General features: G+C 56.6%; 2 protein-coding genes across 4 annotated transcripts; one reads left to right on the plus strand and one right to left on the minus strand.

Moving 5' to 3' along the window:
• Positions 1-257: 257 nt before the first annotated feature.
• SCAF1 (SR-related CTD associated factor 1) lies at positions 258-13912 on the minus strand. 3 transcript variants are annotated; one of them, XM_072771276.1, is made up of 11 exons: positions 13777-13912; positions 10990-11103; positions 10694-10751; positions 9848-9942; positions 9421-9521; positions 9211-9326; positions 3496-6360; positions 2757-2839; positions 2308-2526; positions 970-1098; positions 258-687 (listed from the first exon to the last, which is right to left on the minus strand). In XM_072771276.1, the coding sequence occupies exons 2-11, from the start codon at positions 11095-11097 to the stop codon at positions 496-498; spliced, it is 3966 nt and encodes a 1321-aa protein (XP_072627377.1). In that variant the 5' UTR covers positions 11098-11103; positions 13777-13912; the 3' UTR covers positions 258-495. The 3 variants fall into 3 exon arrangements, with proteins under 3 accessions (XP_072627377.1, XP_072627387.1, XP_072627398.1); XM_072771286.1 differs by lacking the exon at positions 13777-13912 and adding an exon at positions 13323-13463; XM_072771297.1 differs by lacking the exons at positions 10694-10751; positions 10990-11103; positions 13777-13912 and having other exon boundaries at positions 9844-9942.
• Positions 13913-15447: 1535 nt separating this feature from the next.
• Positions 15448-19322, plus strand: RRAS (RAS related). The gene is made up of 6 exons (XM_072771337.1): positions 15448-15644; positions 17586-17673; positions 17801-17903; positions 17985-18093; positions 18776-18894; positions 18970-19322. The coding sequence occupies exons 1-6, from the start codon at positions 15492-15494 to the stop codon at positions 19052-19054; spliced, it is 657 nt and encodes a 218-aa protein (XP_072627438.1). The 5' UTR covers positions 15448-15491; the 3' UTR covers positions 19055-19322.
• Positions 19323-22777: the final 3455 nt, after the last annotated feature.

Raw genomic sequence — 22777 nt, forward strand, 5'->3', positions numbered from 1 at the left:
TCAATAGCAACGGCTTACCATGTACCAGGTATGGTTCTAAGTGCCTCACTTGCTTGTGTCTTCATCCCTCCAACACCTGCTACAACGATCAGGAGACCGAGGCCCAGCACGGCTAGTACACTTGCCCCCCAACCCCCCGCCCCCGTCACAGCCTGCTATAACCACCCTCAGACTGGGCCAGACTTCCTACGTACCTCTTCCCAACCCTTTCCCAAACCACTCTGAAAAGAAAGGGCAAAAATCATGGGGCTTGGGGCTAACATTTCATGAAATCTTTAATGAAATTGGGGGAGGGGCACAAACAGAAGGGCGGGGCAATGGGGACAGGCCTGGGGGCAAGGGGCACAGGGCTGGGCAGGGCAGGGGGCTCTCCTCTTCCCTGCAGCAACCCTCCCTCCATCATCCCACTGATGGGGGGAAGGAAGTGGGGAGGTGGAGCCATAAATACGTCCAGAATTCCAAAGAGGTGAAGGAGGGAAGGGGTGGCTGAGGGTCTCAGAGGGGGGGCAAGGGCAGGCCGGGGCCACCCTTGTCAGGGGGCCCAGGCTCCTTGGGTGGCCGTGGGGGCCCTGGGGGATCCCCTGGCTTGCGGCCGTGCTTGCGAAAGTAGCGGTAGCGTTGGACGTAGGCCCGCACCAAGTTGCTCACCTTCACTGGGTTGATCTCCCCGCTTTTGCTGTGGCAGATCTAGGGAGTGAGGGGCAGCTGCGGTCACTGCCCATCCCCCAGGGTCCCCTCCACCGGGACTGCTGAGCATTGCTTGGCACAATGGGAGCCACCCCCCCAAGTTCAGGCCAACGCCCCTGCCTGTACCCCCGAGGCCAGCCGAATAGGCCCTCCTGTCACCCTCCTCACCTTCCAGGCGGACCCACCATTCCCGGCTCCCCGTCTGTGTACATCTGTCCGCGCACGTCCGTCTCCTTCTCATCCTCTCCCCACCTCTGTGATCTGTTCCCCTCTGGGCCCCACCTTGTGGACAGCCTTCCTCAGGATGTCCTTGTACTCCTCCTTGGTGATGTCCTTCTTCTGATAATACGGCTTGATGGCCAGCTTCACCTCCTCCACTGCCCGCTCCTGTGTGTGCAGCTTCTTCAGGTACTGGTCGAAGTGGTGATGGAGTGGGAAGAACGGATGGCAGAGGCCAGATGAGTTCCCGCAGGAACCCCTGGCCTGCCTGCCCCCTGCCTGCCAGCTCAGCCTCCCCAACCATCCAGCTACTCCTGGAAGCAGAAGTCCGGCTTAGGGTCTGCCCTGTGCTCCTCCTGCTGCAGTCACCCCAGACTACAGGCTGGGCAGGGCCTCTGAGTGTTACTTGAGCATCCACCAGGCTGGACCCTGAGTGGTCCCTGGTGGCCGGGACCAGGATACTCGTGTCCACTGCCCGTACAAAATTTACATGAAGCGGGATGCCTGGATGACTCAGCGCCTGCCTTCGGCCCAAGGCGTAATCCTAGGGTCCCCGGACTGAGTCCCGCATCAGGCTCCCTGCGTGAAGCCTGCTTCTCTCTCTGCCTAAGTCTCTGCCTCTCTCTGTGTCTCTCATGAATAAATAAATAAATAAAATCTTTTTATTTACACAGAGAGAGAGGGGGGCAGAGGAACAGGCAGAGGGAGAAGCAGGCTCCATGCAGGGAGCCCTGATGTGGGACTCGATCCAGGGTCCCCAGGATCACACCCCAGGCTGCAGGCGGCGCTAAACCGCTGCGCCACCAGGGCTGCCCCAATGAATAAAATCTTAAAAAAAAAAAAAATTTACACAAAGCGAAGACAGAGTGGGGCAGCATACCACCTCCTGGGCTGTTGGGACCATGACAAAAGGCACCGAACGAAGCCTGACCAAAAGGAGGCCCAGGAGCAGGAGCCAGACGTAGCTGAACGAAAAACTGTTTGAATCTGCCCGGCAACCACTCTGCCTCCTGCCCTGGAATAGACGTTTGATCCATCCTTTTCTAAACCACCCTCCCTCTTGCACAAAAAGCCAGTAAGTCCACAGTCGTAGGGACGTCTGTCAGCACGTGGGTGTGTTTACATCTTATTTCTGTACCTCCTTCTCCCTCTCTGTGGGCACGTAATTTAAAAAAAAAAAAATATATATATATATATATATATATGCGCCCAGTGCCCATCTCCCACTCATCTCTTGGGAGTGAAAGTTTAGTTCCTTACAGTTTAATGACTGTGGTTTTCTCTACATTCCCGCTTGCTGGCAGCAGTCTCCTACTCTCCTCGGGTCCCTGCATCTCAGCATCTGTTCCTGTTCTCTGTAAAGCTGCCACTGTCCACCCACTTCCCCCAAGCCCAGCTCACCTTGTCTGTGTCCCCGCGTCCCTCGGAGCTGCTGCTGCCTTCTCGCTTGTCAGATGCTGCAGCCAGCCCAGTGGGGGTGGGAGGGGTTGAGCCACAGCCTCCCAAGGGGAGGCTGCCAGGGAGCAGGTAGCTAGAGGGGCCAGGGGGCAAACCCAGAGAGGTGGGCACAGGAGCCGGTGTCACCCCCAGACTAGAGGGTGGCTTTCGGTGGCTGAGGATCTGTGGGAAGAAGTTGGAGATGATGTACAAACGGAGGGGCAGGGAAGAGGGAATATGCACCCCCATTATTCCCACCCTGATTTCCCGACAGTCCCAGGGGCAGAGGCTTTCTTCTGGCCAATCCCTTCCTTGTCCCAAGGCCTGTTGGGATTTGCAGTTCTTCTCCTGGCTTAACCGGAGTCAGGGGATGAGGGAAGGGACCATGAGGACTCTTCCCCTAGGGAGCCCACCTGGTTGGTGGCCTGGATCAGCTCTTGCGCTTTTGCTCGGCTTGCCAGATTGGCTTCTTCCATCTTGAAGAGAAGTGCAGTCACTGCAAGGAGCAAAGTGTTGAGGACAAGGAGATCAAGAGTTAACACAAGAGGAGCCGGTGAAGGGTGCCTGGCCCCCCGTTGCCATCTCCCACCCTGGAAGATGCTGGAAAAGCTATAGGTCCCGAGCTCAGAGCTGGGAAAAGGGGGCTCCGGCCACCCCAGGAAACCACTCTGCACCCCCACATGTTCTCAGTACTTTAGATATGTGTGTGGTTAGGGGGAAACACAGCCAGGTCACTCGGAGTAAGGTAGTGGTGGAGGGGAGATTCTGACTCAAGCCCCCTGTGGCCCGTTGCTATCCCCCCAAGGGACACTGCTCCTTGCTCGCCCTGCTCTTTCTGGTCCTTCTGCTACACCTAGCCTCAACTGCCTCTAGGTGGCCCCCAGGACACGGCCTGCCCCTCCAGGTTGTACTGGGCTAGCCACCCCCCACACTCATTTGCCTGCTCCCTTCCAGCACACTGACATCTAGGAGCCTTCTGGACAGATCCCAATCAACCCTCACCCACCCAGGCCCCTCACAATCTGGGGGTCACTATGTACTTGCACCTACCCTTTCTGAGGCATCCCCACTGCCTCTCAGTCCGTCCCCACATGACCTCACCCTCGATCCTTTCTGCCTGCCCCACCCCACCCCATCCCTGGGCACACTCACAGGCCAGGACACCGCTGGTGGTGCAGTCCACACCAGCAGGCAGGTTCCAGGGCATGGGTGGGGGCAGCGTGGGCAGCTGGGAGACACGGGTGGCCGGTCCATCTTCTGCCCCTGAGTCGCCGGCTGTGGACCCCGCGCTAGGGGCAGTGCTTGGGGCCGCTGCAGCTGTGCTGGTGGCTGTGGTGGTGGCAGGCTGTTGCTCCTCCTCCTCCTCCTCCTCCTCTTCTTCCTCCTCTTCCTCCTCCTCCTCCTCTGCCCCCCCTCGGACCCCAGCCTCCTCGGTGGCCTCTTCGGGAAGGAAGGAGACCTCAGGTGTCTTGCAGCTGCTGTCCACCGTCTGTGAGTCCGGTGTGAGCGCAGGGGGTGGAGGGGCTGCCTTTGGGGGTGGGGTGCTGGGGGCTTTGGCCGCCCGCTCCTCCCCGGACCAGGAAGTCTCCTCCACCCCCTTGGCCCCCGCTGCCTGGCTGCAACTATCAGCCTTGGACTTCTTTAGTGTCACTGGGCCCCCACTGCTCCCGCCGCTGCCCCCACTGCGGATCTTTTTCCTTGTCTTGGACGGCTTGGTCTTTCCCTTGGTCCCCTTGGCTTTCTTGGCCCCAGCCTTGGCCTTGACCTTGGTCTTTTTGGGCTTGGTGCTTCCCGGAGCTGCTTTGGCCACCTCGGCAGGGGCCCGCTCATCAGGCTTGAGGAAGGGGGAACGGCTCTCCCGGTCTCGGCTGAACTTGACTCCAATGGAGCCCAGGCCAGCAGACGCGGCCTCCTTGGCAGGCGTGGTGCTACTGACACCTTCTCGGATCAGCACTGCCACCTTGGATTGCAGCTTCACCTTCCGGGAGGAAGAGGAGCATGAGGACGACGAAGAGCCTGAGCCGCTGCTGACCGGTGGCTTTGGCGGGGGCCCCGAGGAGGGCGCTGACTCCTTGGGAGGCCGAGCCTTCTTGGATGACCTGTCCCTGTCCCTATCTCTGTCCCTGTCTCGGTCCCGATCCCCCCCATCCAGCGCCTTCCGCCGAGATCCCTTCTCCCGGGAGGAAGAGGAGGAGGAGGCAGCCCCAGAGCGGCGCCTGTCCTTCTCACTGCTCTTGCCACCCCGCTCCTCGGTGCTCAGGCCTTCTGAGTCGTATAGGACCTCGCGCTTGGGCGACGAGGCCGGGGCCGGTGAGGGGCCTCTGGGGTCGGACTTGTCAGGCCGGCCCACGGTGATGGTCCGCTTGATGGCGAAGAGATCGTGGTCCGTGAGGTCCTGGATGGAAGGTGGCACGGCCCCCCGGCGGCGGCTGTCGCGCTCTGCGCCCAGGGAGCCGGAGCCAGAGCCAGAAGGAGGCTGGGTGGGCGCTGGGCCCTTCTCGCTGTCCCCAGACCGCTTCTCACCCCGGGACCGCGACCGCTTCTTTTTCTTCTTGCCGCCGCCACCGCCGCCGTCTCGGTGCTTGCCGCGGTGCCGCTCGCGCCTCGAGGACGACGATGAGGAGGTGGCCGGGGGTGGGGAGGCTGAGCGCCGCCGCCGTCGCCGCTTCTCCCGGGACCGAGACCGGCGGCTGCCCCCGCGGCGGCGGTCAGTGCTGCGCGAGCGGCGGCGGGCTGAGCGGGACCGCGAACGGCGGCGGGCGGACGACGAGGCATGCGAGCCTGGCTTGCGGTCCCGGGAGCGGTGCTTCTTGGAGTCCCAAGGGGAGGCCGGGGCTGGCGGGGCGGGCGGTGCACCCGAAGACGATGAGGCAGCCTCCTTGGCCTCGCCACCACTCCGCTTGCGCTCCCGCCTCGACTTCTTGCGGGTGGGGGGGCCCGCGGGGGCGGCGGCGGCGGTGGTGGCAGCAGCGGTGGAGGCGGCAGCCGGGGAGGGTGAGCGCTGGCGGTAGCGCTCCCTCCGCTGGGTCAGGATTTTGCGGCGCAGGTCCAGGCCGCCCCAGCGCGTGTCGGCGGCCGGGGGAGCAGGGGCCGGTTCCCCTAGGTCCACTTGCAGGGCACCCTCACCATCCGACTCAGCGTGCAGAGACAAGAAGTCGTCCCCCTCAGGGGCCCGGGGGGCAGGCGGCGGGGGCGGGGGCTGGGCCGCGGGGGGCGCTGAGGCTGCAGGAGGGGGTCGAGCTGCCCGGCCACTGGCCCGAAAGAGGGACACCGCCACCCTGGGCTCCTCCTCCGGCTGGACGATCTCGCCCTCCTCGATCTCTGAGTCGCCTGGTGGCGGCAGGGTTGGCGGGATAGCGGCTCCACCAGCTGTCACCACCTCCACCGATACCTTGCCTTCCCGGCAGGCTTCGGCCTCGGTCCCCACCACGAAGACACGCCGTCGGGTGGCTCCGTCAACCCGGGTGGAGTCCACCTGCGGCGGCGTTCCAGGGGCTGGAGCTGACTGTGGGGGCTGGGGGTCCGGGCGGGGACTCTCGTCACCTGGGAAGTCCTGGCTCAGGCTGTTGTCATCGTAGATGCCTGCCAGGGTCTCCGAGATGCGGCTGATGCTCTGAGACAAACCTTCCTCCTCCTCTTCTTCCTCTTCTTCCTCCTCCTCCTCCTCTTCCTCCTCTTCTTCCTCTTCCTCAGGCGAGGGGGTCCCCGCTGATGAGCTGGGGTTGGAGCCAGTGGGCTCGAAGGGGTCGTACTTTTGCTCTGGAGCAGGTGGTGGGGAGTAGGCCTCGTCGGTGGGGTGGAAGGGGTCATAGATGTCGAATCGGGGGGCAGGTGGGGCCGGGGGTGCTGGGGGTGGTGGAGGTGGGGGAGGGGAAGGGGAGGAAGAAGATGGGGAAGGGGAGGGCGAGGAGGAGGCAGAGGAAGGGGCAGGGGGTGGGGCCGGGCCTCCGTCTCCAGTGCCCAAGGTAAGGAGGTGGCGGGCACAGGAAGGTCGAGAAGAGTGGGGCTGTGGAGAAACTGCAAAGAACAGCGGAGACGGAGAGCAAGTCAGGTGCACACCCTCCTCCTGGGGTCTGCAAGAGGGGGGCCACAAGCAGGACGGCCCCCCAGCCACTGCCCCCCTCCAGCAGCCCTCGTTGCGCCAGCAGGTACTGCTCCCAGCACTGTACAGGGCTCATAACACAGCATACTCCTCAAAACCCCCACTGTAGGTACTGTGTCCTAACCGGAGGACGTGGAGGTTCAGAGAGCTGCAGTATCTTCCCAAAGGACACATGGCCGGGAGAAGCTGGAGTACAGACTCAGTCACCCCCATAACTCAGTTGCCCCCATAACCTGAAATAGCCCCTGGTCTGCAGCCCAAGAAGCCCCTGACTGGGGTTACCGCAGAAGACACTGGCCATGGTGGGGGCGGCTGGGATTTGAACCTAAGGCCACCTGGAGGCCAAGCTCCAGCCTGGTGCTCTAGCTGCCTCTTGTGGAAATTTATCCTGTTTTCTGAGGGAATAGTGTGCGGCTGTGAAGGCGAAAGCTCCCCCCGGAGAGCCAGAAAGTGGCAGAGTTGGGAAGCCCTGAACACCTGAGCCCTCACTCACGAACTTCACTCTGTAACAAGCCCCATCCAAAGGGCTACCTCTCTCAGGCCTCAGAGACACCCCTGACAGGTGACAGGAACAAGCAGCGTTCACCTCTTCCTATCAGCCAGTAATTGTGCTTTCCTGTGCTCCCTCCTCTGCTTTCTGAAGACATGTCTCAGGGCCATAAATCCCACACATGGAGACAACAGACCAGGGCTGCACCTCTGGACACACACACTGGGATGCAGAGATGCCCCTCTCAACCACATACCATAGGGACCCTGCGACAGCTAAGACATCAGGATGGCCAGGTGGACAATGTCAGGAAGGCAAGGGCTTAAGAGGGCTGTCCCAGAGCCACCTCTCAATCCCATCCCCTCAACTGTGACATGACCAAGGACAAGTAACTCAACCTCTCTGCCTGCCTTGGTTTCCTCATCTCTACAATGGAGGTCCACTCACTCATTCAGTACATTTTTACTAATCACCTATCTTGTGCAAAGAGCTATTTGGAGTACTACAAACAGAACAGTGAACACAAGAGACAAAGACCCTGCCTTCAAGGAGCTCACATTGAGCAGGGAGAGAAATCTCAATGAGCCACACAGAAAGTGCACCAGCCGCTGAGGGCTGTGGAATAAGATAAAGCAGGGGCAGGGGGTGCCTGGGTGGCTCAACTGGTTAAGCGACTGACTTGATTTCAGCTCAGGTCATGATCTCAGGGCTGTGAGATCGAGCCCCCTGCCCTTCCCCACCCCTTTAAAATAAGTAAGGAAAGAAAGAAAGAAAGAAAGAAAGAAAGAAAGAAAGAAAGAAAGAAAAGAAAAGAAAGAAAGAAAGAGATAAGAGAGAGGAAACGAACAAAAAAGGATGGTGATGATAGCATTCACACCTCATAAGAACAAGGCGACCAGATAAGCAGCTATGTGGAATGAACGGTGCTGTGCCCGGCACAAGGACTCAGTGATCATGAGCTCTTACTATCCTGCTTCTGAATTATTACTACCACCAGAGGTACAAAACAGTCCTCAGGCTGGAGTGGTCTGGAACTGTAAGACTTGTTGCCTCTTTATTTAATTTTTATATGACATAAAATTACAGATGAGTTTTGTTTTTTTTCCGTAAGTCTTTAAGAATTTCCAAATGGAGGAAGAAACTGCCTGCAATAAGAGAATAACCCAAGCAACCCGCCCCTCCCCACCCTGCAAAACAGCTCTTAGGTTCCAGATACATCTATATCACTTTAAGGCCTGGAGCCAAATCCCCCAGGCCATCTGTCTTTGTCAATAAAGTTTTATTAGGACACTGCCATGTCCATGTGTTTACTTATCCTCTATGGCTTCTAATTTGAAAAGAAATGAAGATATTTTTGTGGGCCCCCTAGCGTGTGGTGGCCCTAGGTACAGTGTTCCCTGAGCCAAATGGACAAATCAATCCACAGCTATAAAGAAAGGGCAAGGGAAACATAAACTGGCACAGCATGGGTGAGCCACTGTCCGCTGCAGAAGAGGACTCCCGGCTGCCCTATTCCTGTACCTGAGCTGACTGAGCCTTCCTCTCCTCCTCACCCATCCCAACTGTGGATGTACATGCAAAAAAGGAAGTATAAACCTTGGGTTCCCACCAGGTCCTGGGGACCAGCAGCAGTGGCATCAAAGAAGAGCTGGTTAGAAATGCAAATTCCCAGGCCCCAGCCCAGACCCACTGCAGGAGAAACCCTAGGAGTAGGTGCAGCAACCTGTGTATTAGCCTGTCCTGGTGATTCTCATACCTACCCAGGTTTTGAGCAGCACTGCTCTACACTGCTCACCAGCCTCACACTGCATGTGGGACTGGGGAGCAGACTTTCCTTTTGTCCTCACAGAAGTCAAAAACCTGGGCTTTCTCTCCAACAGACCTGGGCTCGGGGTTCAGAACCCAGGACCACTGCTAAGCAACTGGCTGTGCCACCTTCAACAAATGATTTTCAGACTTTACTCCTCTGGAAGACAGAGATGCTAAGAGTCCCCAGGTCTCAGGGAAATGAATTTCTAGTGCAGTTACACTGCCACGGAGAGCCCTAGACACCGAGTGCTTCACACGCACTAACTACTCCTATGTGCTGGTGATCACATCAGTGTTTGCTCTACGTAAGTCTGCATGTATGCACAGCCTTTATTTTGGTCTAACAGGCAAAGACCTAAAGATTTTGTCTAAGTGACATGACGGCTAGCTACTATTACTACCAACAACAGCCGACTCCCGCACAACTCTGAGGCCACCTGCTCAGCTCTACCCTGGCCCCACATACCCGTTTTGCCTATCCTCCAGGCCCTGAGACGGGGCAGCAGGCTAGGAACGGGCAGAGGGATCGGATCCCTGTCCCCGATTCGGACCTCGGCCACCAGCTCCAGCATGTCCTCGCTTCTGCAGGGCAGAAGAAAGGGGGTGAGTGAACCTGGGGGAAGCTTCTGGCTCCCATGCCAAAGGCCTCCCCCACTCCGGCTGCCCAACTACTCACTCGCCAGGCCGCAGGTCCAGGTGGCTAGGAACCCAGGTATCTGGGGGATCCAGAACACTCACCAGCCCCGCAAGGAAACTGTCTGCAGCCATGTCCAACACCTAGAATAGGTCAGGAGGGGCTCCAACCTGACCCTGCTCATGTGAGGACCCACAAATCCCATTTCCCCAGGCCCTAAACTCTCAGGAACCCAAACATGAGAAACCCCAAGAAAATGCAGGGATCCAACCAATTCCCTCACCCTGACTTGCCTCTGGGACTCCAGGCTCACCCCTACAGATGATGCCCTCAGATCCTCCAACACCACTGCTGATCAACCCCAGCCCCGGGAGTCTGGGTCCCCAAACCCATCTCTAGGATCCAGGCCCCAGTGACCTTCATCCCCCCATCCCAAGAGTCTGGACCCCAGCCCCCTGTTCTTACTCACAGTAGCTGTGTCAGTCCCCCCAGACTCCTGGGAACGGGGCTCTGACCGTGGGCTCCGGCAGCGCCTCCACCGAAGGCCATGACACCGGGAGCCATCTGGAGAGAGATTTGCATGGGGGATTGGAAAAAAGGGACTAGTTGCAGAGACTTCGTGGGGCAGGGGAAAGAGGAGTTTGCCCTAGATTTCGTCAAGGGAACCAAGCTCCTGCTTGCTCTCCCTGCCTTCATCCACCATGTCCCAGCTTGGGTCCCAGAAGGACATCCCCAACAGCATGCTGAGGCATCAACACTCTCACCCATCCATCCTCCCAGCTGCCCTCAAGATGATGCCCAGACAAGTCAGCTTGGCATCAGAGCCTTGCTGTGACCCAGTCCCCACAGAGCTCTCCTGCCTTGCCTCCTGCTCACAACTCCATGCCCACCAGCCCCAGAGAACCACAACTCAGTCCTGCAACATGCCCTGGTGCTGGGTGCCTGCTGGGTGCCTCTGCCTACCAAACTTTCCTCTTTACCAGGCAGCCCTAATACATGCTTAGGGACCCAGTTCACCTGTCTCCCCCTCTAGGAAGCTTTACCAGACCCCATCTTCCCCCCTGCCCCCCACGCTAGCTTCACCGGGCCTCCTGCCCTCTCATAGTGCTTGGGCTACTTCTTTGCTGTGACAGGGTCTCCCCTCCACCAGATGGGAGTCCCTCCGAGGCAGCTGTGGTGTCTGACCCATCTTTGGCTCCCTGTGCCAGCACAAGGGTGGTACCCAGGAGACCTCAGAAAAGCAGTTCTGAATGAAGTTAGGATAAAGAACACAGAGATGGGACAGGAGGCTAAGAGGAATCAGAACCCATCATACCTTTATCATTTGGCAGATCCCCCTGCAGGGAACTTCCCACAGCCTGCTGAATGGCCCGCTAGAGAAAAGGTGGAGGATGAACGGGATGGAAAGAAAGGACAGTCAGGGAACTCGTGCAAATGGTCACAAGCTCTCCTCCTGGGAGACAGCCATTCCAGACACCCATACAAACATACTGGAACCCTTCAGCGGAGCCGTAAGTCCAGGCCCCCAGCCCCTCCTCCCCAACTCCTGGGCCCTGAAATCCAAACTTGCAGCCCATCTCTCCCTTGGCCCCAGGTGTCTAGCAGCCTTACCAGGATAAAGGCAGAAGGAGAAAGCGTAGGGTCTCTGTCTGGTGGACCATCACTCCGATCCTCACCCGACTCCTCTGTCTTCCCTCGAGACTCATCTTCTTCCTCCATGGTCACCTGGTGGTTGAAGGGGTGAGAGTGTGGAGTGGAGGCCGGCGGGGGGCAGGGGTGAAGCAAGAAATGGACACAAAGACCTCAAGGGCCTCCAACATTGCTTTGATCAGCATGCTGTCCGGCATCCCTCTCCTCTTCCGCCACACTCCAGTCTTTGGGTGAGTCCCAGGCCCAGTGCAGACATCAGAGGGACCAGATCAGGCTCTCTTCCCTTGCCTGGATCTCAGCTTGCTGCCTTCTCTGTGGAAGGGAGGGCTTCCCAGCCTCCTATTTCAACACCATGTTCCCAAATTCCCCAGTTTCCCCCATGACCAAGCTTTAAGACCTCACTGCCCACCATCCTTTAAGAGCCAACCCAATGCCAAGACTTTTTTTGGTTGAGCTGTGACTTCAAACACTGTGTCCCATAGTCTCGTATACCCTCCTTTCCCAAACCGAGATGTGTGCCAGTGTGCTGGGTGCACCTCAAATATCACACAACTTCCCAGAGCATCAATTCTCCTCAGTAGCACAGAACCAAAAAATTTTATTTATAGACAAAAGATGGAACTACAATAGGGTGATGTACAAGACCAGAACTGAATTGAAAACACTACTTTCAGAAAGACATGCTGTCCACCTGACCCCATGGAGGGCATCTACCTCTTGCCCATCTGCCCATTGTATGAAAGCATGGCTCAAGCTTTCGTGATAGTACAGAAATTCTTAGATTATACTAAAATTGAAAGATTATCCTTCAGACTGGTGGGTGTCTGGATTAGGGCTTCAGAACCCATAACTTTCAGAGGCAGGCTTCCCTGTAACCATCAAATCTACTACTTTGGAAACAATATCCAGTCTCAGAATTCCCAGAGAGCTTTGAAACCACAACCACCCCCCACCCAACTTGTGTTTAAATGGGCACAACTGAAATATCTACCTCCAAGAAGGACTGTGAGAAATGAAAGGGGACCAACTTTCCCCACAGAGTTAATGCAGCTCAGGTGCCTGATACAAAGTAACAATGATTAGCATTATTTGTCTTCAGAAGCCCAGGTTATCTCCTCCGCTCTCCCAGCTGCCTACCTGCAAAGCAAACACCCAGGTCCCGGGTCTCACTCCTACCATAGATTTCCAAGCCAAGCCAAAGCTTCCAGCTGTGAGCCTGTGGTTCCTTCCCTAACTCCCACTAACATGTCCTGCCTATAAACCCCTATGGACAGTTCCCAGTCCCTGGAGCTGCTCTCCAGCACCTCTGGGGGAAGCACATGCTACAGTGACTGTCACCTAACAGAAGCCTAATCAAGATCTGCTAAGTACAGACACACAGATCTCCAAGCCCTCTGCAGTGTATGAAGATGCTCCTTTGCCCATTTAGACAAGCACCAGACTTTGCCGACACGCCCATGGCTCCTTAGATCTTTTCAACATGAAAAGGTTCTGCAGACATTCTATGTCCCTCTAGAACACTGTTTCCCAAACTACAGTCTGATAGCAGTATGGTGCTTCACAAATAGTTTGTTATTTAAAAAAAAAAAAAAAAATTGAACGCAGTAGAAAATTCTTCGCAGTATATCACAAGTAGTTAAATGGGATACTAATTAATGGGACTTTGGTATTAAGTACCTGTATCAGTATGCACTGGGTCTCAATTAAAAAAAATGTACTTCTTACTGTATAGATCAAGGTCAAAATAGTTCGAAAAGCATTGCACTAAGTGATTCTAGAGGATCCTACAGACTTCCCCCACCCTAATGTGGACTAATTCTAATCTCTATAGTTCCAGGACAATACAGAATTTAAAAACATTTTTCACTTGAACTGCATTCATAAGTGCAAGTACATAAGAGCTGGGCAAATTTTCCAATACTCTCCTTTGTCTTGTTCTCCACGCAATTATCCAGCCCCAAAAGGCATTTGAATTTGCTCCAGGCATAAAGACTGCACTCTTGCAGTCACATTGAAAGCCACCTAGATGGTTCCAGGTCCTTCTAACTGCCTCCAGCCTCCTGTCACCTAGATTAGACACTCTTCAGATGTTAGAGACCCACCTTGGCCTCTCAGTACATCTCAGTATTTGCCTCCCTCCCTTGGTGGGCATATCCCACCCCTCTAGGTGGCCCTAAAAGACTTCCTAGCCCTCGAACAGTTCTTCCAGGCCCGCTAAATGGCCCCAGACCCATGCAGGTAAGCTGCATCCTCAAGTCAGCCCATGTAGACACTCCCAGCCCTAACAGACATACCCCGGGCGCTAGAGATGGTTCTGCAGATACTCCTCAGCTCTTGCAGACCTCCTTCACCCTGGGACATTATCTCAAGATCTCAAGATGGCCCCAGAACCCTATCAACAGACCCTAACCTCGGGTCAGCCCATAAAGACGATCAACAGTGTCTAGAGAAATGACCCAGGTCAGCTAAGTGATGGAGGGCAGGCTCCAGTCCCGGTGGACGTCCCCAGTCCTCACGGGGACGCCCCGCAGATGCCCCCCGGAACCCACAGACGCGTCCCGGGGCCTTGAGAAGGCCCCCCGCTCGGCGCCAGGCTCCGTCTCCGCTCCCGGGCCCGAGGCCGCCCCGCTAAGTCCTCCAGGCCCCGCGGAGTGCGGGGAGGACCCCGGGACAACTAGCGACCCGACTCCGCCCCGCCCACCCCGATAGGCCCGAGCCCCGCGGCCCAGACTGCCGCCGCCATCTTACCCCGCCGCTCGGGCTGCGGCTCCGGCCCCGGCGCGGGGCGGGGCGGGCTGGGGGGGCTCGCGAGCAGAGGGAGGAGAGGGGCGGAGCTAAAACGCCGCCGAGCTTGCCGGGACTTCAAGTACCGAGCACGGTGCCGTGAAGGCTGGTGGGAAGGCTCCGGACTCAGTTTCCCAGAAGTCAATGGGGCACCTAGGCAGGGGCGCGCGCGACGGACGCCGGGAGGCGTAGTCCGCACGTCGCCACCGTCGCGCGGGGACAGCAATGAGGTGAGAGGTGAAGTGGGCGGGGCTGTGGTAGCCCGCAACAAGGCCCCACGGTGCCCTGCGCGCGCGCGGAAAGAGCTGCGGAACAGGAAGTGACGTAAGAGCACTCAGCAGGGCCGCTGCAAGGGAATTGTAGTTCTGAAGAGTGGACAGTAGAAAAAAAGCTGGACTGGCTGGGAGTTGCGCCGCCCACCTTCTGGGGATCCCAGAATCCCCGTCTTCTAGTCCCCTCTAAATTTAGAACCAAGGAGCCCGACCCTACAACCTCCTCCTTTAGGATGGAAAAGTCCAAATTCCGATTTCCTCTCACTTAGCAGGAGTCCAGACTCCCATTTTCCTCCTCCCTGGGACTTGGGAGTTCAACCCTGACTTCCTCACAACCCTGAGTCGGGCCTGAGGGCCCTTCCTTCCTCAGACCATTCCCGGTCTCAAGCTCGTTCTTTACACAGACACAAATGTTGGGGTTCCCAACTCGAATTCCCTCGGATCCAGAATTCTGAATTCCCGGCCTCACCAACCCCTGTACCCAAGAGTCTGGGCCCTCAGCTCCCTCCTTTACTGAACCTAGTAGTAAGGACTCCCAGATCCCTTCCTCCCCCGGACCCAGGAGTCCAGGCCTTCAGTAATCATTCTCTCCGAGAGACCCCGGAATCTGGTTCCTCAGCCTCTTCTTCCTTCAAGACTCAGAAATCCTGGCCCTGGGCCCTTCATGACCCAGCTACCCCGGCTTGGGCGAGCTGGCTCAGGGATTAGGAATGCAGTGATCTCACGGCCCCTCCCTGTCCCGTTACCCCGCTGTCCCCCTCCAGGGCCCCATCTCCCCTCCCAGTCTGTCTTCCGCTTGGCAGGGACTCCGGGAACCGGAAGCCTGGGTCCCTTAGCGGGCGGAGACTCCAGCGTCCAGCCTAGACGCCCGGGTCGGAAGTTTGGCTGAGATCCCAGGACGGAGGTGGAGCCTCCCTCAAGACCAGCTCCTTCCTCGGAGCGCGCCTATATACGGCCGCGCGCGAGTCGACCAGCCCCGCCTATTAAGACGAGGCCTCTGGGGTGGTGCCCTGAGAAGAGGTGTCTCCGGGGTTCTCATTTGCATAGCACCTCTCCGAACACTTTTCCCGACCTGTCTGCTGCAAGAGTGAGAGCGCTTATTAGCATAGCCACGCCCCCAGACGGCCCGCCGGCAGAGAGCGCGTGGCGCTGCTCAGGGCGAGCAGAGTCCTTTCATTAGCATATTCCCGCCCCTTTCGGAATTCCCCTTCGCAACGAAAGCCTTTCCCCTACCCTTATTAGCATAGCTCCTCCTTTTCCCTGGCCTGGCCTCGTAAGTGTCCGGAGACTCGAGTCCTTCTCTCCGGAGCTCATGATTATGCAGTAGCCTTATTAGTGTGGCCCGCCCCCTAGGCCCCGCCCGGCTCCCCCCTAGGCGGTAGCGGCGGCGGCGGCAGCGGTGGCGACATGAGCAGCGGGGCGGCGTCCGGGACAGGGCGGGGGCGGCCCCGGGGCGGGGGGCCGGGGCCCGGGGACCCCCCACCCAGCGAGACACACAAGCTGGTGGTCGTGGGCGGCGGCGGCGTGGGCAAGAGCGCGCTGACCATCCAGTTCATCCAGGTAGTGGGCCCTCACCCGGGGGGGTGCCCCCGGGACCCAGAACTGAGCCCTTTGGGAGATCCCTGAGACCCCGATTTCCTCTCGATCCATCACTGAGACCCTCCTATGAGACCTTCTAATCTTAAAAAAGTCCTCTCAGATGGTGACCCCGAGTCCCCTCCCCTCCAGGGCCTCCACCCCCTACACTAGGGACCTTCCTCCTATACTGGCATCCTGAAACCCACCATCCCTCCTCCCACCAGTATCCAAGACCCCGCTTCCCTGCTGACTTGACCCTGAGCACCTCCTGGGAGCACCTAAGTCCAGAAGTCACCCCATTTTGATCCTAAGCGCTCTCATAGGCCCCCACCCCTCTGGTGTCACTTCCCCCTACCCTGGGCCCCATCTCCCCCAGATCCCAGATCCCAGCTTCCTCTCTTAGCCACCCAAAGCCTAACTGGGAGATTACCACAGTCTAGATACTTAGCTCTCCGAGAATCTAGAAATTGTGCCCAGACTTTGCCTGGGGCCCATCCAGGACCATCTGGTCCTGAGGGAGACCCCCTCAGACCCAAGAGATTTCAGAAAGATCCTGCCCCTCGGTCTTTCCAGAGGACTCTTAAGACCACACGTCCTGTCCTGAGGAGCCCCCATCCCACCAGACCCAGATCTCCACCCTCCCCCAGGGAAAACCACTCACTCCTCCATGTTGAGTTTTCCTTCAGTCTAACTCCTTGAGCGCCTCTCAGAAACCTTGGCTAGCCTCCAAATCACCTCCATGAAGAAGCCCTCAGATTCTTGACACCCCCAGAGAGACCCATTTCTTAGGACTTTCTCTGACCCTATAAATGCATCTCAGGGTATCTGAGACATGCACCTATATTCTATGACAGACCTCCCAAGTGTGCATTTTGGGCTCTCCCCAGCTCTCACCCTGATTACTTCTCCAGATGTGTTCTGAAGACATGCCAGTAATCCCCCCCATGGCGTGATCCCTGTACCCTCCTTTCAGGACAAGCCCTCACCAAGCATCCCTCCCCTAACAGACAGGATGCAGCTCTCAGACCCCCAGCTACCAGATTACCCCTTCTCTCCCGAAAATCCACCCTTTGCCCAGGAAACCTCCACCCCATTCCCAAGGGGAACCCTCCCACCTTAAAGAAACCTTAGAAAGGTGTCTGCTTCTGAGATGCTACTGCTGAGCCCCAGACCCCTCAAGAGACCCCAGCCAGTGCCTGCATGGGAGCTCCGGCCCAAACAGAAAAAGGCCCCAGCCCTGGGCCCCTTGCACCCAGGGGCAGACCCAAAGTTGGCCAAAGGCCTGGCTGGAGGCTGGCGTGACCCAGGCAGGAAGGGAGGGGCCCAGCCTGCGGGTGGGGCAGCTTCTCTGCTGCTGGATTGGAACTGGGACCTTCCCCTGGGAGGAGACACAAGAAGCTGCCTGAGGAGAAGGAGGGGGAGAGGGAGGAGGAGGAAGAAGAAGGAGAAAAAAAGAGGGAAGAGGAGGAGGTGGAGGGAGAGATACAGACAGGCAGATATTCTGGACAATAAGAGTTCCCAATAACTGAGCACTTACTATATCCAGGCCATACATTAAATGCTTAACAGGGATTTCCCGGGAATCTCACAAACGCTAGATTAAGTGTAGTTCTATTTTTATCCTTAATTTCCAATTGAGGTTCAGAGAGGGGAAGTGATTTGTTCAGTGCCACACAGCCAGGATGTAATCACCATGTAGGAGATGTGTTTTATACCAGAAAGATTGAGGATTGGGAGAGACTCAGAAAAAGGAGAGACTGGGTAGGGCGGGAGGAAGGGATAGAGAGAGACCCACAGAGAGGGGAACAGGGACCCAGAATGAAGGGGGAGACAGAGTCCAGGAGCAGGGCTACATCATCTCTCCTGGGGCACTGCGGGTCCTGCAGGAGCTGCAGTAACAGTATCTTCTCCCTGCCCCACCAGTCCTACTTTGTGTCTGACTACGATCCCACCATCGAAGACTCCTATACGAAGATCTGCACGGTGGATGGTGTCCCGGCCCGGCTCGACAGTGAGGGCAGCAGGGAGTGGACCCAGGGGGAGGTGGGGGAGGGCTGGGGATCGTGGTGGGGCTGAGGGCTCCCTGGAGTGGCTTTTGGGAGCCTCATCCCCACAGCGGCCCCTCTCCCCATCTGCAGTCCTGGACACCGCAGGCCAGGAGGAGTTCGGTGCCATGCGGGAGCAGTACATGCGCGCTGGCCACGGCTTCCTGCTGGTGTTTGCTATTAATGACCGGCAGAGGTGAGAGGAGGCGAGGGTGGTGGAGCAGGGCAGACCGCGCCGATCGGCTGGCTAGACCTCACCCTCGGGCTTCCTCCGCAGTTTCAACGAGGTGGGCAAGCTTTTCACGCAGATCCTCCGAGTCAAGGACCGAGACGATTTCCCCATCGTGTTGGTTGGGAACAAGGCTGATCTGGAGACACAGCGCCAGGTCTGGGATACCCCATCCCCCCCACTCCCTGCCCCTGGCGCCACACCAGGGGGCCCCATCTCAGCCTCGGAGGCTTCTTTCAGTGCATATTCTGTGTCCTCACTGCAGCATCCTCTTCTGGCTCCCCTGGTCCTGCTCTTTCTGTTGTCACGCACATCACTAAATCCTCCAAGTTGGGTCTTCCCTGGAAGACCATGGCTGGATGGGACAAAGGGCTCCCCAGCTCTTCCACCTGGCACTCGACTCCCACCAGGTCTTGTCCCTTCCTTTCTCTGCTCTCAGCACTTCCTACACACAGAGACTATGGTGATTGCCACAACAGAACTCATCTTTCAAATGAAGCCTTTGGGGGGTTTCCAGCCTTGGGACCTTTGCTCAGGCCTCTGTAGGGAGCACCCTGACTTCTCTGCGGGTGGGAGTGTGGCGTGACCTCAGTTATCTGATGTAGATGTTCAGAAGTGCAAAGGTCTGTGGTGCCCTCCCAGACTCCTTAATGGTGCCGAGCCTCCTTAGCATGTTCCCCATGATCTCCTTGGAACTTCAACTCTGTTATGTGACCCCCACACTGTCACCCCCTTTAGAGCATAGTGTCTTTGTGCGTCCCACAGCTGCATCCCCCCCCCTCCCGCATCGAGCACAGACACCTGATACCTCTCCTCCCTGTTTCCTGTCCCTGTCCCAGGTCCCCCGATCTGAAGCCTCTGCCTTTGGCGCCTCCCACCACGTGGCCTACTTCGAGGCCTCAGCCAAACTGCGCCTCAATGTGGACGAGGCCTTTGAGCAGCTGGTGCGGGCTGTCCGGTGAGCAGAGCGCCCTTCCCTTGTTGTCCATGCCCCTGGCCCCTGTGACCCAGACTCACCAGCTTCTCCCCACAGGAAGTACCAGGAGCAGGAGCTCCCGCCCAGCCCACCCAGTGCCCCCAGGAAGAAAGACGGAGGCTGTCCCTGCGTCCTCCTCTAGCCCGGGTGCAAAAGGAGCAGCCAGCATGAGCTCTCGGGACCAGCTGCCTTCACTGAGCTCTTTCCCCTTCTGGGTTTCCCAGGATACACTACACCCCCATCCCAAATTCCTGGCCTTCTCCAGGACATCGCCACTGTGTGCCTTCTGCCGAAGCCTTCCTTCCCCACCCAAGCCCCTGGGTGAGGGGCTCCCGGGCTTCTGGGTCACTGCTGTATATAACTCCCCTCTCTACCCCCAGGGAAATAAACGTCACTGCCAATGTCAGAAAGTGCTTCTTGAGAAGGGAAAAGTGGCTCCAGGGTGGTGGGTGGACTGGGTACAAACACGTAAAGCCTCACTCCACCTCTGTCCATAGGATCTTGAACCCTTGACTCGGTAGGGAGGTGGTGAGGGGGGGTTCAGAAGACAAGACAGGCCAGGTGTCTGGACCCGTTTCACCTTCAACAGGGCCATTCTGCCCTGTTGTGTTTCAGTGGGCATTTTGCTGGGATAGGGGTGGAACACCTGAAAAAAAGTTTTTCTTTGCTGGAAAGTTCTATAACTGCACTGTTCACTTAAGATAGCCAGAAGCTACACATGGCTATTTCAATTTATTGGGTAGTGGTGTTCTAGAAGTCTCCAGGATCTTGGAAACGGGCCCATGCTATAGCCCCTGCCTGCCCCTTCTCACTTCCAATATGTATTGAAGACAGACCTTTTGGCTACAGGAGGGAGAAGGGACAGGTGGGCGGAATGGTGTTAAGCAGGTGGCTGGCAAGTTCCCATTTCCAGAAAATTCTCAATTGGGCTGACATCTGAGTCCAAACCCTTAATCCAACTCGTGGCCAGTGTAGACACATTCCGTCTGAACCTCTCCCCTGGCAGAGGGTGGAGTCATCCTATGGCCACCCCAAATAGTTGCTAACTCGCTTGTCTGGAAACCCTTGGAGTCCCCCATGTTCAACCCAGGAACCCCAATTCTGCAATCTGCTAACCTGGAAGGCTGGTGCCAGACTGGGAGACCACCGCTCGCCCATCTCCCAAGCCTGACAGGCATCCCTGAACCCCAACACCTAGTCAACACAGCAGGTCAAAAAGTTCAGCCTCAGTCCCCATGCCCTGGCATTTTGATCTGCACCCATTACTGTCACCAATTGATCTATCTTCCTACTCCCACATCTGCTACATTTGGGCAAAAATCTGTGGGCCCCTGGACCCAAACTGACCCATCCCCTCACCCACCACAGAACCCACTTCCTGATTCAAGGGTAAGTGATGGCCCTGGCAGCAGTTCTGCCAACTTCAGTCAAGTGCCTCTGTTTTCTCAGCTGTAAAACGGGGGTGATCACAGAGCTACTTCCGAGAGGCCTTTAGCAAGAGATCTGCACCCAGAAGACAAACAGCATTTGCAATATACTAAGCACTCTCTATCAGTGACCGAGGCCCCACTGTTCTCCTCCTGCCCCAGAACCATGAATGTCCCTCTGTATTCCAGATTAGAACAATGATTAGCTAAATATCCCTTTCCGGGTTTCATTATCACAGAATCCTTGGCCTGTGTTCAATCTTCCGTCCTGGGAATAAGCGTGGCTCCAACGTTTTGTGCTCCCCATTCACTCCCTCTGCTCACTTGGGGCCCAACCCCTGCAGGAGAGGGAGTGGGAGGAGGTTGGGTTCTACCACTTTCCAGACAAAGTCTGACATCTCCACCTAACCCCAGCCGGAGGTGAGGCACTCTCAGGGGTCAGTGGAGTCCCAAGCCAAGGTCTCTCTCCCTGGGTCCCCCTGGCAACGCTGCTCTGGCAGAAGGCCTGTCTTTTTTGCACTGTCTCTCCGGGCCAAGTTCTTGGCTGGGACACCCCACTTAAGGACAAATATGCACTTTGCAGAGGTGATGAAAGCTACTGCTTACCCTCAGGAAAAGGCACACGTACAAACCCACACAACTTGGCAGGCCATTTTTGGATGGTTTGCGATCACCACCTACCCAGAGCTCATCAGAGAGCGGTGTAGGGGGCTGGCGTGGCCTACTTGGCATCTCCCTAGGTCCATGGGCACCTCTCTCTGGTTCCTGCTCTCCTCGAGGCTCTGGTGGGCCCTGTCAACGATTCAAAGTCCCTCAGGGTTTTGAGGGTTCTCTTTATCCATCTTTGCCACTCTCTCCTCCTTCTGCCACATCTTGGACCTCCAATAAGCCTCTTGGGGTATCTTGCTATGGCTAACAGGCACTAAAAGCCAGACAGTGCTAAGTGCTTCAAACATTTGGTGTTCCTGCATGTCGACAAAAGCCCATCTTACAAATGACAAAGCTGAGGATATGGGCTGGTATCCAACCCACCTGCTTAGTGCTAGAGTGGAGATTCAAGTTTGGGCAGTTGGATTCCAAAATCCACCACCAGGTTACCTGGTCCCCAAAGGGAGGATACTGCCCTGCCGCCCACCTTCTGAACAAGCCACCCACATGCTATAGAAGAGCTCCTATCTGAGGCAACACTGATGGTGAAAACTTTGGCTACAATTTGACATACCAGAACTTTGAACGTGCCAGAACTTTGAACATGTCACTGCCTCTGAGGCTGCATCCCAATGTGCTACAGGCCATGGTTCAAGGATACCAATGGTTCATCCTCGCCCCTCTGAACTCCCATTAATTTTAAAAGCCTATCATCCATCATTGACTCTCCCATGAAGATCCTTAAATGTTACTATAAAGCCAGAGCTCTAGAGTCATTAACACTGGTGTTGGTCCAGACAACATCCAAGGTTATAGGACAATGGGGGCTCTTCCTCAATTTCACCAGGAAGAGAATCTACCTAGAATTCTGATGGTCTACCCTTAAATCTCACACTGGGTCAGTACGTACTGACCAACCATCATCAGTGCCGAAGCCAGGGTTCTAGAATACCAATAGTCCATTTTTTATAACACTCCGGTCTCTAGAATGACAACAGCTTAATCACTGCCTACACGTTGGGTTGCAGTTGACCTCCAGATTGTCACTTCTTACTTTACGACACTGCTCCGCAAATGTGAGTGTGCATTAGAATCTTCCTGGATTTTGCTCAAAAGTGGGTTCTGACTCAGCACATTGGAGACTCAGCCCAGAGTCTACATTTCTACAAGCTCTTGCAGAGGGGTGGGGTAAGCAATGGACAGAACTCCCAAGGGCAGCAACCCTGGGGCACATTCTGAGCAGCACCAAGTTTGAGAACACAGGAATTCACCCACAGCCCCATGTGCTGGCCTCTCAACTGCTAGTCTGCACATGACCTCGTAGTTTCAGGGTTCAAAACCACAAGTGATCCACACTTGAGTCTACATTAGGCAGCCAAGAAAAAGCTGGTCAACTCCCTGACACCTGCCACAGCCTGTACCACTTTAAAAACATCCACAAACGGTCTGCCTTTGGCTCAGGGAGTGATCCTGGAGCCCCAGGATCGAGTCCCACGTCGGGCTCCCTGCATGGGACCTGCTTCTCCCTCTGCCTGTGTCTCTGTCTCTCTCTCTCTCTCTGGGTCTCTCATGAATAAATAAATGAAATCTTAAAAATAAATAAATAGATCCACAAATTCCTTTGCTTTTCCCTCCTAGAAGCACAGCTAAATCCCCCTTTGAATGGGTACTGGGTTTAATGACTCCCTTACAATGAAAAGTATGTAGGAGGCAATTGTATGTTAGGACATAAAATTCTTGTGACTTCTTGCTCTCTCCCTGGGACCACTTGCTCTGGGGCAAGCCAGATG

The sequence above is a fragment of the Canis lupus genome, chromosome 1, assembly GCF_048164855.1.
Source record: "Canis lupus baileyi chromosome 1, mCanLup2.hap1, whole genome shotgun sequence".
Classification (NCBI taxonomy): Eukaryota; Metazoa; Chordata; class Mammalia; order Carnivora; family Canidae; genus Canis; species Canis lupus.